The 16,444-nt window shown below is 46.2% G+C and overlaps 1 protein-coding gene across 7 annotated transcripts in view; it reads left to right on the forward strand.

Moving 5' to 3' along the window:
• The window catches only part of LOC138467522 (zinc finger protein 568-like), a 779,018-nt gene that overhangs the window by 532,762 nt on the left and 229,812 nt on the right, over positions 1-16,444 (forward strand). For 6 of the 7 annotated variants that reach the window (XM_069607624.1, XM_069607623.1, XM_069607618.1 and 3 more), the window contains one exon: positions 15,815-15,940. The exons of the other annotated variant lie outside the window; for it this stretch is intronic. In XM_069607624.1, coding sequence (XP_069463725.1) covers positions 15,815-15,940 — 126 coding nt within the window. The remainder of the gene's footprint in view (positions 1-15,814; positions 15,941-16,444) is intronic. 7 annotated transcript variants of the gene reach the window in all.

Genomic DNA, 16,444 nt, shown 5'->3' on the forward strand with positions numbered 1-16,444 from the left:
TTTTTCCTCCCTTCCATTTTATTCTCATTATTTGTTTGTACTTTAATTCCATTATTCATCTTCATGTACTTCATTGTCTATCTTCCCCTGTTCCCACCCTGTTGCCCTGTGGGCGCTTTGAAACAGTTTTTGCTAATTGTAAAAGCGCCTAACAAATGATCAATAAAATAAATAAAATAATGATTGAAAGGCAGCCTGGCCTTCATCATAACAGACAGTTCTTTCCCTTTTTTATGAGGCTGATAATGGGTAGAATGGATTGGGGAAATTGAGGTATGAACTTCCGCTAAACAAATTGAAAATGCCTAAAAAACATTGAACTTGTACTGTGCGGGGAGCAGGCCATTCCACCACCGCCTTTACTTTGTCGGGATCCATCTGAGTACCTTATGCCGAAAGGATATAACCAGATAAGGGACTTGTGTTTGGTGAAAAACACATTTTTTCAATTTGTCAAAAAGGTGATGAGATTGTGATTGTCTAATGGCTTCTTGTACGTGTACGACATGATCAATCAGTGGTTTTAAAAACAACCAAGATGTTGTTGATATATACAAATACAGAATGGAGCAACAAGTATGAGCATACATGGTCCATGAACCTCGGGAAAACGGCTGGGGCATTGGAAAGGCCGAAGGGCATTAGACGTTATTCTAATGTCCAAATGGTGTTCTAAAAGCTGTTTCCATTCATCCCCCTTGCAGATATGAATGAGGTGATAAGCACCTCTCAAATCTTACTTAGTGAAAATGGTGGCTCCTCTTACCGCTTCCAGGATATCCAGGATTAGTGGCATGTGATATTTATCCCTGATTGTTATTTTGAGTCCCTGATAATCGCTACATGTCCTTAATTCGGTTGTATTCTTCTTGGGTATAAAAAATAGCGAAGCACCCGTGGGGGAGTGGGATTCCTTAAGTAAGCCATTAAGTAGATTTCAATCTAAGTACTCTTTGAGTGCAACTTCTCGGTTTTGCATAGGATATACATCAGGCCAAAAGGGACTCGTTTTTCAGGCACTCATTTAATGGTACAATCATCACGCCTATGAGTGGGAAGCTCTTTAAATTCCTGATAGGAAAATACCTCATGAAACTTGTAGTACTGGCTAAGGGAGAGTCCTGATGCAATCGACCGAATTCGGTTGAGTAGTCTTAGAAATGACAGATGAGGGCGAATGTATGTCAACTGAACCATTGGTTAGTCATTGCTGAATGTAATGTTCGGAATCAAGAAAAAAGTAACCAGCCGTCCAATTAATAAATGGATCTTGAAGGCGCAACCATGGAAGGCCTAAAATTATAAGATAGTGTGCAGCTTTTATCGGATCGAAACAGATCATCTCGTTATGAGAGACTAAAGTCATTACCAGGTGATCCGTATTTTCCTTTGTAGAGCCTGAAGAGAAAGGGTACCATCGACCCCTTCTACTGGAATGACATTGGGTCGGGCTTTGCGAGGAATCTTATGTGTTTGGGCCCATTCGTCATCCAAGAACAAGCCTGTCGCTCCGCAGTCAATCAGGGCAGTTATGTTTTCTAAGATTGATCCAAAGGGTTGTCCTCACACAAAGATTTCTGAGCCACACAAATATAGTTCGAATGAAAATATCATTTATTAGCTAGGTGTTAGCTCGTGTTGCCCTATGTGAGACACGTGTTTCGACACAGCATGTGTCTTTTTCAAATCAGGGCTAGTTAGTTCCTCTGGGTGATAGCATACATAGTCAGTTCGGACTGGGTCTTCAGTTAATGGGATAAATCCCTTCATAAACTTCCTGTCTTGGTCTCTATGCGTCAGCTTGTGGGAAGATGGTCCTACAAGCCAACATACAGTATGTTTTCTAAGATGGAATCATGGAATTGTAGAGCAACATGGACTACAACCATCAATGTGGGATTGAGGGAGCATAAGGCACCTTGCCAGATCGCAGTTCCCTTTACAACCGGGAAGGGGCATTTCTCCAGCATTGGATCTTTCATGGATTCACATGCTTAGAATATTCCCCGTCGTCAGACTGGGAACCCTCGGTACACATATATAGTCGTTTCCTATAGGAAAAACTTCCGACACTTGTGTGTCCTATCCACATCTACGTCCTCTCCGGGGCCGTCCACGCATGCCCCGTAGGACGTAATGGTATAAAAGCCCCGCCCCCGCGGGTCCCGTCAGATTTCAACCGTCTCCAAAGATAGTGGGATCTCCTCGCGTAGTCTCTACTTTCTAGGCTATCGTTGAAATTACTCGCTGGGTTGACCGAACGAGCCCCTGAGGTTTTTTTTTTGGTCTTACCAGAATGTCGGGCAAACCTCTTTTTCGCCCGTGCGCCACGTGCGGATTGAAGAAGGTTTACGAGGGGGACGGCCATCTAGATTGTATTTATTGCTTCCACCCTCACCATTCGGCAGACCAGTGTGAAATATGTAAGGGTTTTTCCCAGAAAACCCTGAAAGATCGGAGTCGGCGGCTGGTATCGTGGTTAAATGAAGGGGGCGGGAGCATACCCTCAGTCGGAAGTGGGCTCCGTGCGCAGAGTGGCCTCGACGAAAACATCGGGAGCCCCGCGCCGTTCAACCTCGTTGGAACCACCGGCGAAGAAGACTCGACCGGCGGAAAAGGTTGTTCCACGAAGCCACTCTTCCAAGGACTCTTCAAAAGAATCTTCAAAAAAGACATCATCATCATCGTCGAAAAAACAAGGAAAGGAAAGGCCAAAATCCTCCTCGGGCGATCCTCATAGATCTGCCACGAGTAGAGAATCGGATAAACGCAGGGAGAGCACTGTTAAGGCGGGACCGCCTAAGCCACCTGCAGGCCCACCGTCGACGACGACGACGAACCAGTCGGTGTCCTCACTGCCTCTGACGCAGTTGGTTTCCCCCGTCATCAACCCGATGACGACGGCGACGATGTCCTCGTCGACCGAAGTTCTGGCCTGGAGACCAGAAGTTTTTGATCTGGGGTTGCTGGACACGTTACTGCAGGAACAAGCAGTGTCGATTTCCTCTAAGGAAGATGACGGTTTCAGGATTGCGGGCCCGGAAGACCTTGGGCTACGAGCCAAGTCGCCATCAGGAGCAACCTGCTCTCAGGTGTTTACCAAAATTCCAAACTCTCAATCGGCCCTGTCCATGGAGGTCCTGTCCTCCTTACAATCGCTGCTAAAATCGTTGGATGAAAGGCTTCCACCTGTGGCGTCGACTCCCCCCGTCGACAAACCCGGCCCGTCACACCGTCCAACCAAAACGATCAGAGTTCCGGTGATTCCAGTAGTCCAGGAGGAGGGTGAGCTTTCGGACTCTTTATCTGACCGTGGGTCGGCATCGGATATCTCCCTGTCTCCATCTAGGGATCCATCCTGGGTTTCGGATGTGGAACTGGAAACACCAAAGAGCCCCACTCACCCATCGCCACCAGACGATATTGGCGCTTTTCATTCAATGATGGAAAAAGCATGCAAGGAGTTTGGCCTGGCCCAGCAGGAGGAGAAAAAGGACTGCTTTCTATTCGACCATATGGGTAAGAATAGATGTTCAATATTCTCAATACCCATTTTAGATCATGTCTGGAAAGAGGGTGTTCAAACCATGCGTCACCCGTTTTCTGAACCGGCCGTCAAAGGCCGCATTGAAAAGAAATTTAAAGTGCCGGACTCTACCCCGAAGTGTCTTTCGTCCCAACCTACACCTGATTCAGTGGTGTCGGCAGCGGCGACGAGGAAAGCGAAGGCCCAACACAAGTGCTCTACCCCTCCGGATAATGAGGCAAGGCGCCAAGACGTGTTTGGTAAGAAGGTTCTTTCTGTGGGTGCTGCAACTGTGAAAGCAGCCAACTCTCTGGCTATTGTGGCCAGGTACGACAGGGAGATGTGGACCACCTTCCGGAGGAACATAGAAGAACGGCGATGTCTCTGGTACGAGAGGGCGAAGAGGCGTCGAATCATGCTATTAACATAGCGGTGGACCTGGCAGATTCGGGCTTTAAGCAGATAAACAACGGAGTTGTTCTAAGACGCCAGGCTTGGCTTAAGTGCACCAACTTCAGGCCCGAGGTGCAGTATAAAGTATTGGACATGCCCTTCGAAGGTGACCTTCTTTTCGGAGAAAAGATGGACGAGGCCTTGAAGGGCATGAAGGAGGACTCGGATACCGTTCGTTGGGTGCTCTTCAGGGTGGTAAACACTTTCGATCCTTTCGTCCCTTTAGAGGGGCGTCTGGCAACTCAAGATTTTCTACACCCAGGGATAGATCCTTTGGCAGATCGGCATACCCTTCCCAAGGATATAGACGCGCCTCTCAAAACTCAAGCCGGCGCAGAAACTTCCAGTCATCCAAGAGACGACCGACCTATTCGTCGTCGACGAGCAAACAGAAAGACCAGCAATGACGGGAAGCGCACCGTTTTGGGAGAAAGAGTGTCAAGCTGCGCCAAAGAATGGGAAAACATCACAACAGATCAGTGGGTGTTGGACACAGTGAGGTACGGACATTCTCTACTATTCAAATGCAAACCTCCAAAGTGTCCACCGATACCCCTACCCCAACCACTTCTGGACAATTTGCTGCAGGAAGTAGCACTTATGTTGTGTTGCAAAAAGGTGCCATAGAGTTAGTCCCTGCATCGCAGAAAGGCCAAGGGGTATACTCACGGTGTTTTGTGGTAAAAAAGCCGAACGGAAAATGGCGTCCCATTCTCGACCTACGCGACCTCAACAAGACCTTACAGAGCAAGAAATTCAAAATGCTCACGCTGCAGGAAGTGATCAGGTCCGTTCAAGTGGGAGATTTTTTGGCATCTCTAGATCAACAGGACACGTACTTCCACATCCCTATGTGTCAAAAACACAGGAAGTTTCTGAGGTTCATGGTTGGTCAGACACACTACCAATTCGCAGTGCTCCCGTTTGGTCTCAAATCCTCCCCAAGAACGTTCACAAAATGTTTGGCACCCGTGGCAGCCTGGCTGCGAAAGAAAGGGCATCATGTATACCCGTACCTCGATGACTGGCTTGTGAGGGGATCCTCCTCCGCGTCGACCAACGACAGCGTATAGACCACCTTACAGCTTCTGCAACGACTGGGGTTCGCAGTGAACTTCGAAAAGTCCTCGCTAAGGCCATCAAAGAACTTAAAGTTCTTGGGTGCTCAATTCGTAACCCAGTCGGGAATACTGAAACCTTCCCTAGACAGAATATCAAAGATCAATCGACTGACGAGTCAACTACGCTTACATGGCACACTTTCAGTGAGGAGTTATGTGGCGATCCTAGGTCCTATGGCTTCTTGCATCCACTTAGTAGCCAACTGTCGATTGTTCATGAGGCCTCAACAGGAATTCCTAGCGGACAGATGGAAGCAGGCCACGGGCCGGTGGTCAGACAGGATAACCGTCGACGACGACGGTATCATCCGAGCCCTCCAGTGGTGGAAAAGCGTTCACAACCTTGACAGAGGGGTTCCTCTACAAGAACCAGAATTTCAGAATACCATCATCACGGACGCATACCTGACAGGCTGGGGAGCACACATGGACAACCACCAAACCCAGGGCAGATGGTCTCCCACCGAATCACGCCTACATATCAATGTGCTGGAACTGAGGGCAGTGAGATGGGCCTTGAAATCATTCCTCCCACATATCAAGGGGTCGAGTGTGAGAGTGCTGACAGACAACACGACAGCCATGTTCTACTTGATAAAACAAGGTGGCACGAGATCCAGGACCCTTTCTGTGGAGGCTCAAAAGGTATGGCATTGGGCTTTGAAACACAACATATCTATAGTGGCTCACCATCTCCCAGGAGTGAAGAACGTACAAGCGGATTCCCTGAGCAGGAGCATGGCTCAGATACACGAGTGGGAGATGGACACCATTCAGCTGCAAAAAATCTTCAAAAGGTGGGGTCACCCCTCAGTCGATCTCTTCGCAACGAAAGAAAACAAGAAATGCGAGCAGTTCGCGAGCAGATGGCCTCAGAAAGGATCCCTAGGGGAAGCGTTCTCATTTCCGTGGACAGACAAGTTCCTGTACGCCTTCCCTCCATTTCCCCTTATACGGAGGACAATACAGTGGATTCGCAGATACAAATGCCGGGTCATTCTAGTGGCACCGTATTGGCCGAGACAACCGTGGTTTTCCGACCTACTACATCTGTCGTTGGAACAACCGATAACTTTCCAGAAAGTTCCGAATCTCCTATCCAGGGACAAGGGAACGGTGTGGCATCACAATCCGGACAGCCTCAACCTGACGGCCTGTCTCCTGACTTTGCAGAATTTGGCAATTTGAAAGTCTCGTCGGATTGCCGGAGAATTCTACAGGCGGCTAGGGCTCCTTGCACTAACAAGTCATACATATGCAAGTGGCGAAGGTTCTGTATGTGGTGGCAAGCACAGCACGAAATACAGCCTTTGGAAGTAACTCCTGAACAAATTCTACCGTATCTTCTTCACCTAGCAGAGAGTGGGCTATCCTCGTCATCCATCAAGATGCACCTGGCGGCCATCTCAAGGTTCACGAGAAGGAGACAGTCTGCACCGTTATTCAGCGACGGACTGGTGAAACATTTCATGAGGGGTCTCTTTAGAACTTTTCCCCCTACGAAGCGGTTCCCACCATCGTGGAGTCTAAATGTGGTGTTGGCGGCCTTAATGAAGCCTCCTTTCGAACCAATGCCCTCTTCATCCATGCAGTTCCTATCGTGGAAGCTGGCTTTCTTAATTGCCATTATGTCAGCTAGAAGAGTGTCGGAATTCCAGGCATTAGTCATAGACCCTCCATATGAGATTCTTTAAGGACAAAGTGATACTATCAACTAATCCTACTTTCATCCCGAAAGTGCCGACGGTCTATCACAAACACTCGACCATTGCTCTCCCTACTTTCTTTGCGACCCCGTCGTCGACGGCGGAAAAGGCTCTTCATACGCTTGATGTGAAAAGAGCGTTAAAGTTTTATCTGCAAAGAACGCAAGAACTCAGAACTACCAGACAGCTGTTCATCGCATATGGTCCGTCGACGAGAGGAAGGGCAATTTCTAAGCAAGGACTGGCTCGATGGGTCTCGTCGGCGATCGCTTTTAGTCACTCCAAGGCCGGGAGACCCCTACAAGGGCACCCTAGAGCCCATTCCACGAGATTGACAGCCTCCTCCGCGGCGCTATGGGCAGGAATTCCTCTGACAGACATCTGCCAGGCGGCGGCATGGTCAGTCCCACACACGTTCACACGCCATTACTGCCTGGAAAGGCAGCATGCGGATGAAGTACAGATGGGAAGGGCAGTGCTGCGCCATCTTTTTCAATGAGGTAAGCCAAATATGGTGAAGCTGTTGTCTTTTACCTTGCCGACGTTGGTTTTTTCCTTGATGTGTCGGCTTTAAATATACATATATATATATATATATATATATATATATATATATATATATATATATATATATATGTATGTATTATGAATATGATTATATCAGAAAATATGTTGCTGCTTACGTGCATATATATATATATTTGGACTGGGAGTGGTTTGTTTTTGTGATGTATGTTGCATTGCATTCTCACCTCCTTCTAGGATACTGCTATACAATCTATTCTAAGCATGTGAATCCATGAAAGATCCAATGCTGGAGAAGGGAGTAGTTTCTTACCTGTAACTCCATTTCTCCAGCGTTGGTATCTTTCATGGATTCACATGCACCCACCAGCCTCCCCGAAATGCAATGTACAAGATATGTGCATAAACAGGTTCCCCCCTTCTACTTTGGAGGGGTCGAAATCTGACGGGACCCGCGGGGGCGGGGCTTTTATACCATTACGTCCTATGGGGCATGCGTGGACGGCCCCGGAGAGGACGTAGATGTGGATAGGACACACAAGTGTCGGAAGTTTTTCCTATAGGAAACGACTATATATGTGTACCGAGGGTTCCCAGTCTGACGACGGGGAATATTCTAAGAATGTGAATCCATGAAAGATACCAACGCTGGAGAAATGGAGTTACAGGTAAGAAACTACTCCCTTCTCGCTCATCTCGGTGGTGCAATGGGACAGTCCTTGACTAAATGGTTATTAGCTGCGCAATACACGCAAAGACCTAGATTGCGTAGTCTTGGTCTTTCTTCTGAAGATAATGGTCCTCTAGCCGCTCCTATTTGCATGGACTCATCCTCTTCGATACTCTAGGGAATTATTTGGGCTTCTACTGTATTACGTAGAGTCTTTCCCTTTCTTTTCTCAGCATGTCTTTCTTGGAGACTGTAGCCTAATTGCATAACTAAAATAATAATTTCCGCTCGATTTCCTGGACGTGGTACTCTGGACACCTCATCCTTCAGTTCTTCATTGCGTCCATGACCGAATAGTTATTAAGGCATCATTGGGCACAGCTGATTCATGTGCTAATTGTTTAAATTGGGTTATGTACATCAAAGTTTCGATTGGTCATTGCCTAAAATCTAATTATCGTTCTTGTGCTGAAATAATGATTTCTTGCCTTCCGAACATAGCCTGTAAACTGTTGGAGAGCCCAGTATAGGAATCGTATGTGGATTTTAGTCGTCATCAACGGTGTGGCCCATGCCAAAGCACTCTCCGTTAGATTGATATGATATGGCCAACCTTGGCCCTATCTGTTGGGTAATATGCGGGTTTGAATGAAAACTGAACAATGCAGGAGTCTAAAAACTCTGTTTTCGGGGATTACCATCATATTTCCCACAAGGAAAGGAGCATGGAAGCACACCTAAAGGCACCTGAGGATAGGTCGCCATCGTTTTAGTACAGAATTTTCTGCCTTGTGTTTTTACCTCAGCAGTCAAGTTTTGCATCCCAGTAAGCAACTGCTTGATTTGCTGGACCATTGTATGTATGGTGTTGCTTTCTGTTATAACCATGTAACACATGATTATACAGAAATATATGGACCTTACCTGGATGTCGAAATACTGTCTGGGATGAGAGTAGGGAGTCTTCCACACCCCTCGCCGGTTTCTGAGTGGTGGAATCAGAGCCCGGTGGGGGGGTCTGGGAAACCCTCTTAGGGAATAAAGCCTAATGGGAAAATGCTGGAGCAGTTCCCAGGCAGGTGTTTTCTTTGTAGAACGGAATCTGATGCCGCAAGGTTGTCCAGAAATCAGAAGGAAAGGAGGGAAAGGTAAGAGCTGACGTGAGGCCCTGGTTAATAGGACTCGGTGTTAAATGAATGAATAGAAGCAAATAAAAGTGTTATAACTGACTGGCTCAGAGAGCGCACAGAGAGGATTGAAGGCTGAATACCAAGTGTAATTCACTAGCAATGCCAACGAGCTGCAATACTGTAGCACTTTGGAAATAAACGGATTACAATGAGGGATATCGCGGCATGACACAGAAAAGGAAGACGTGGCGCAGGGAAGGCGTATAAAAGGAAAAGGCAGTCCAGGAAGAGATCATTGGGAGAAGTCAAAGGTCTCATGGATGTGGGGGAACGTGTTGCGCAAAAGGAAGATCTTGGAAGGCCGTGGTGAACGAGTTGCATTCTGGAAAAGGAAGGAAGATCCTGACGTCTCTCGAAGGAATCTTCCCGAAGGAACAGAGAAAGAAGCTAAAGGGAACAAAAGGGCAGATAGCGAGACGGTAGGGAGAAAGGAAAAGTCACAGAGAATTTCAGGAAAGTAAGCTTAGAGGAAAACTAGCGTTGGATCAAGGAAGAAACAACGGACAAGCCTCATGGGGGTATGTTACTTATACTGCTGCTTGAGTGTTTCTGAGTGACTGATAGCTTTGCTTTTCGACATTTTGAAATACTCTAGACCGCAGTTGCCATATCTCAATGGAGGAGCAATCCAGCGCCATCTTGGATGTGGGACTTATCAGTCTTCCTCTTTTTCTCCACCGCTGCCATAATGGTTGAGGAGGGTAACGGGTCCTGACAGTACAACTTACAACTTTCATCAATTTCCTTCTACTAATTTTATTTTTGGGTGGTTAATGGCACTACCTTTCTCAGGGTGAAATATTCAACCAATGCTTTATACTTTTATTTTACATCAAGTTCAGTTAATAAAAATGAGTAGGATCCCTATTGTTCCAGTTATGTCAGATGTGTTAAATTCCGCCTCAGGAGAGGTGTTGCGAACCACTGGTGCCAAGACTGATCAGAGATCAACTCTTCTGGGACATTAGGTGTTACAACCTGAAGGGTACAACGCTGTCATCTACTTTATCCTCCTCAAAAATAAATCCAAGAGGATCTGAAAAAATCCTTTCGATTTGCGGTTTAAAGCTTGCAGTTGGATGCGAGGTCGACATCGAAGGACTATTCGACGTCTAGTCATTCGTCAAAGAAGTTACTGAAGCCTTTGGCTTTGATGCTGCCCTAGTGATCGACAATGTTGACGGTACTTGAGAAGGCATCCCTGAGGCTTTACAACTCAGGCTTTTGGGCACGCAGGTCGAAGCCTTTGACTATTCCTTGCTGGCCTTAATGGGCGATGTGAGTTCGTTAGCCTTTTTTGGCTCATTCGAGGGCCCAGAAGGGGCTGCTTTAAAAAAAAAACAGCCATCCTTTTCCGACAGAACTTTTACCATTCGGCCGCCGAGTCAGTCTTCTCGAGAAAACGTACCTGTCTCTTGTCAGATGAGAAGTCGGAAGACGAGGATCATTGATGCTGCTTCTTCAGTTTTCTTTGTAAAGACAAAGAATTACTAGATCTCGACCGCTTGTAGTCTTTGGAGCTTCTTTTTAGAACTTTCTGGATATTTGTTCCCTGTAGAACTCCTGCCTTCAGAAGATTTCCTCTTCGAGGGGATGGAGGACGGAGATTTAGAAACTGACCGACCTAGGGTGAGTTTCAGCCTGCTCTCTTTTAAGGCCTGGCTGGTCATCGACTGACAGGAGCCGCACTCGATAACCTCATGCTCTTTGCTGAGGCACCAGAGACACATTCTGTGCGGATCCGTGATCAGCATCTTCGAGTCACCGTCCACACATCTTATAGCCTGATTTCGGCATAGACCTTATTGATGATTCAAAAACAAATGCGTAGATTGAATAGCTAAGGCACTTCGAAGCATTGAGAGCTTGCTGTGCATGTGGAAAAGCTGTACTAAAGCAACGTGCGCAGTGCACACTATTTATACGATCTTCGATGTCCCTTTCGGACGTGGTAATGGAAACTGTCGACGGACATTGACTCAATGCCACACAGCACCCTCTGCTGTCGATAAATGTTCAGAGACTGCAAGCAGGATATCGTTCTATCAAAGATGAGGAATTTGTGGAAGGAACTTCAGGTAGAAAGAACATTACCAGGGGTAAGTAATTTGCTATTTTACTTTAGTTAGTCCACTCATTTCTTCCCCAAAGGAATCCTTGCTTTCATTCACACCAGTGTCCCCACTTGAGTCCCATCTTGAGGAAGAACTCCTTCTTAGGAATCAGTTGCTTGTCCTCTGCGTTCTGGTATGGGAAGGTAATTTGCATTTATAATGCAGCAAATCACCACCATATTTGTTTTAGAGTGCCTGGCCTGTCTTTGGCATGGCGTACTGTGCCTCACACAGCAGCGTCCAGACCTTATCTGCTGGATGAAAGTAAGTGAGAAACGAGAGGATAAGATGATGGGAAAGTGGAAAAATAGATTCTACAAGCACATGGAAGGAAAATTAGTTGCAACGGGGGGAATTGTGATGGCGTTTGTGCATGTCATTCTTGTTAGGTGATCTGTTTTTTGTTCAAAAGGGAGGCAACAGATCTGTCCTAAAGTGCTGCAATAATTGGGTTGTTTCCAATTCAGATTTTGACAATTGTAAATTGGCACACAATGCCTGGAATTACCTCTGCTGTTTCTAGCTATGTTTGAGGGTTCAGGACAGCACTTCATCCTTAGACTCTCATAATCCACTCTGATCAGCACAGTGGGACACACATAATACTCCTGCCCCTTTCCTCCTGGGTCTGAGGTTGAGTGTAAGGGTGCAGAAGTAGACACGGGAGACAAAGGGGTCATGCTTGTTGGTACAGACTTTTATTGAACCGAAAATGAGGAAAATCCATAACAGTCCCTATAACTTCCATTTACCTGCCTCAACCAAAACGAAGGATAACGTCAGAAAGTCTGTCAAAAACTAATAGTCCTATGTCCCAAAGCTATTTCCGTCCCTTACACTTCAAAAGAAACCTATAAAGTAGACTACACCCTGCTTCTAACAAGATGACTCCCTCCTTTGGGATGTTTTAGGCAGTTCCCAAATAATAGGGGAATATCCTTCAACCACAGCTTTTTGGGTCTCCCAGTGCCTTCCCGGTGCCCCTCTACGTATCTCTAAACTTGGTCCGCAAGAGTTCCGGGCTTCGGCAACACTAGTAAGCTTCTGCTCCTTTCCCTGGGCTCTTGTGGTCTTCCTTCGTCGCCTCCACCACACTGGTTTCTCCGCACAGGTCGGGTCTTGCCTGGACCACTCGGGTGGCGCCTTTCTGCCACCAGACGTCGGGTTCCCCTGCTTTCAGTTAAGTCGTGGCTCTTCCCTGGTTTCTCATCCCCCACCTTCCTACTCCAGGTGTTCGGGTCTGCAGCGTGTCCTTTCTGCGCGTTGTTCGCTCCTAAGCGCAATTCTCCTCTGGGGCAGCACTGACGTTGAGTCCTCTGTTAGTTTTTATGGCGGATTGACTTTCTAGCTTCAAGTAGCTAGTACATTCATATCGGATCCACGTACGGCTCTTCATCGCCCTGCTCTTCCTGGTGTTGGTACTTTTGAGTCATCCATACTCACTCTTATGTCACTCTTCCTCGTCACAGTATCATCTGACTGACATACATAGCTTCTGTGTATGAGGAAATTAGTTGAGAAAAGAGGAGACAGAGGGTGGGGGTGCTTAGGCCCTATTCTATGGTTGGATGAATCATATCTTGCAGCATGATGGTGTACATACCGCTTTCTCCCTTGATAGTCCTCACTTCTCCCACAGATGGGATGCCCTCCCACTGAGTACCACCCCCAAGGGGACTATCGAGTAGCGGCCCCACCTCCCTGGTCCCTTGGGAAGGGTCCCCCTCCAACGGAGAAGCGACTATATCGGGAGATTCGTCACGTGAGCCCCAAATGTGTTCCTGTGGATGGTGCCCTTGCTCATTCAAAGAACTGGCCTCCAAGCTAATACTCTTGTACTAAAGGCTCATACTACTCTGGTCTTCTTTACCCTCTTATCACCTGCGCCTGTGTGGCCCCCTCTGTTCATGATGCTCCAGTTAACTCGGGCTCACCCCACGTTCCCAAATTCCCAATTTTTAATTTGTCCCCACTGCTTTGGCCAGACAACTGCGGATAGGTTTACTGGCTTTCTGCATGTAATTAGGGGCCTTCTTCTGGTTCCCCACTTAAACCCTGTTCACGCAAATGTTTCCCATGCTGCATCCTTCTGCATTATCTGCACCTACACCCAGACGCTGTCACAATGCTATTGGTTGCATACGCACTTCATGGAGCTCCAGGGGAGTGCACTCTATGAACTGCACAGCCAAGTCTTTTGGCAAATAAGTCTTCCTCTGCAGTTTGATGTTCTCAACTCTTTATTTGAAAGAACATATATCAATAGTGTAGTCAGCCGTACAGACAAGCAGCATACCAGCCCACCCGCTTCTTCTCCCAGAAAGCAAAACCAGTACCAGCATCAAAATAGGAAACCAGAGAGACAGAGGATGCTGCTACCTGCTTCCCCCCACATAGCTTCACAGATCTGTTCGGATCAGAGGTATAACCACAGGAGTGGCACAGGAAGGAGATATAATAGTAATGATTGATTTTAAGAAAAACTTTAAAATAAAAATGCATGTTTTTAATCTCCATGAACTACTAGGTGCAAACAAATCTGAACAAAGGACCAGTGCTGTGTAAAATAATAAAATTACTTGGGGGGAGGGGGGCGAGGGAGGAAGTACCATTCCCTCACTTCAAAATCTTTTCTGGGGTCTGGGTACAGTAATATTAATGGTAAGTCCCTTGTTCAATGGGCTTCAGAATTTTATATTCATAACTGTTTAATTCTGGTACGTGGCAAGTGGCACAGGTATGCCCAGATGTGGGCTTCAGCGTGCTGCTCCTAGAGACCCAAGCTGCATGTGTCTGACTGCCAATTATGTTGAAACATTTCTGGGGTTACTGTGGTCCCATACAGAATCTATGTGAACTAACAGTCTTGACTGGACTTCGATTTTGCGGTGGGCCAAGCTCAATTTGCATTTGGTGTTTCCCATCCTGTAATGGCGCAACAGGCTTAAACATTAAAGTTTAGAAGGCAATGGAGTGCATTTGCCAGTGGTTCTATGTAGCTGAATAATTTCCCATACATGCATACACCTTCAATTGTGCCATAGAAATGGATATTCACTGTTCTGAGAGTTCTTCACAGCAACATGCTCGCCTTGAAAACAAGACGACACGAAGCAACACAGGTTCGATCCCGGGTCCGCGATTATAAACCTCCGGGTATTAAGCGCCTTATACAACTAAGACATATTTCGGTAACAGGGGCTCGATGACCTCGGGCTTTGTGAGCGCTTTAAAAAATGCAATTTTTTTAAAAAAAATGATATCACAAACTACATGGACGACCAACAGGGGCACCTCACCCGTAATAAGCGATGGAGTGTTGACCTGCCTTGCATTATGGAGAAGCCATCCAAAGCTTGCCGATTCAGAACCCAGCAAACAGCTGAGAACAACTTTCTGGACTGGATTTGATTTACAGTATCCCAGCCCGCAAACCCAATACGTCAGGTAAAGCCCGGAGCATTTTGGCTCTCATGGGCCGATGGGAATGCAGCCTGGGGAACTACATGTCCGAAAGTATGTAGGGGACTCCTGTTTTCAGATGGCCTAGGGCATGAGTTAGTTGCACCCCGACACCACCATCCATGAAGGATGGTTTGCTTAACACACCCCCCTGCTTCCTGATTCCTGACTGCCGGGTGCATGGGAGCCTGAAGGCCATTCTGGAGCAGCGTGTAAATGAATTTCTGGAATTCAGAACTGGCGCAGGTAAGGAAAAACAAAAACTTTGTATGTATGCGTGCATGCATGAAAGTGGTTGTGTCTGTGTCAGTGTGGCTGTGTGCATGTGAATGAAAGTGCGGTGTGTATCTTGTAGCATATGCCTGAATGTGTATAAATCTGTGTGCTTCTGGGCGCGAGATGAGAGCCACTGAAGGATGGGCGAGGGGGGTCTCCTCTTGGTCTCAAACTGAAAGTTTGTGATTTACTAGCATTGTGGGTAAAACTAACATGAGTGTTACATGGGGATACTGCCTATATTGGTGCAGCAAGTGTGGACATGTAACAGTGGCCTAGCATTTTTACTGCCATTGTGAACAAAGCCAATATGAGTGTTGTCACGTAGGGATAATGGCTTGGTCGCTCGCACACATTCTTGAAAAATGTTTGTGCCCCTCCAATTAAAAAAAGAATCGCCAGCCGCCAATGAATGTCATGTAATAAAGCAGTGCTTTACGATCTACACAAGCAAACCTGGATCAGGGATGGTTAAAAGGAGGAGACAAAGATGAAACTAGATCCTATTCGACAACACAAAAACATGTTCTATATTTTAAAACAATTTGGGGTTTGTAGGAAATTCATTACGTACGACAAAACCAGCAAAGTAAAAATAGAAGGAGCAGTCTGGCATAACACAAACTAAGCCCCCCTTTCACAGCTTAAGTAATTGAGTAATTGTACAAGAAGAATAAACAAATATGACTTTTGCTGCATGCAAGATAACTCGATTTTACAAGCAATGTGATGTCTTTGAAATGTTTCACTTAGTATTTCTTTTGAATGCAGAGCCTGTGGATACTCAGTCATTGTTAATAACTCAAGGTGTTTCGTTAAACATAAAGAATGAGGGTGAAGTGTATTCTGAGAAAAGACAGCATTCTGAGAGACAAACAGGCATACTTCATTCTAGAGGTTAGTGAATATGTATTGCCTTGATAACGTTACCAATCTCTTTAAGGTAAAGGGGCAATTTAGCATTTGTAAATTAGGCTTTTTTACGTGGAAAGTCTTTGTATTACTATTTTATATGATTGCTTTTTGAAACATGTTATGTACTTTAGATTGCTGGTTGAACACAAAGCCGGTTTCATTGCTACATGAGTGATGAGACGCTGTAAGATTATTACTTAGCATGCAGCTGAAGGTATTTTGCCTGCTTTGTAATCTCCTAGTTACTCTTTTGAGAGATGAAAGTTTTGAAATATCAGTCGTCAATATTTCCACTATTGCCCTTTTTTCAAATTCCAAATTGTCATAGATGGCATAAAGAACACACCAACTGCCAGAGGTAGTTCAAGGGTTTTTATTGAAATTGTTGTCAGGCCGCTAAGGGCCGTCCATCACTCTCTCTTCTAGAAGAAGCAGTTTATTTTCTAACCCAGCCATATACTGTGCCTCTTGCACACTCCTCTTGTC

This window comes from Ambystoma mexicanum, chromosome 4q, assembly GCF_040938575.1.
Source record: "Ambystoma mexicanum isolate Mex_15411 chromosome 4q, UKY_AmexF1_1, whole genome shotgun sequence".
NCBI lineage: Eukaryota > Metazoa > Chordata > Amphibia > Caudata > Ambystomatidae > Ambystoma > Ambystoma mexicanum.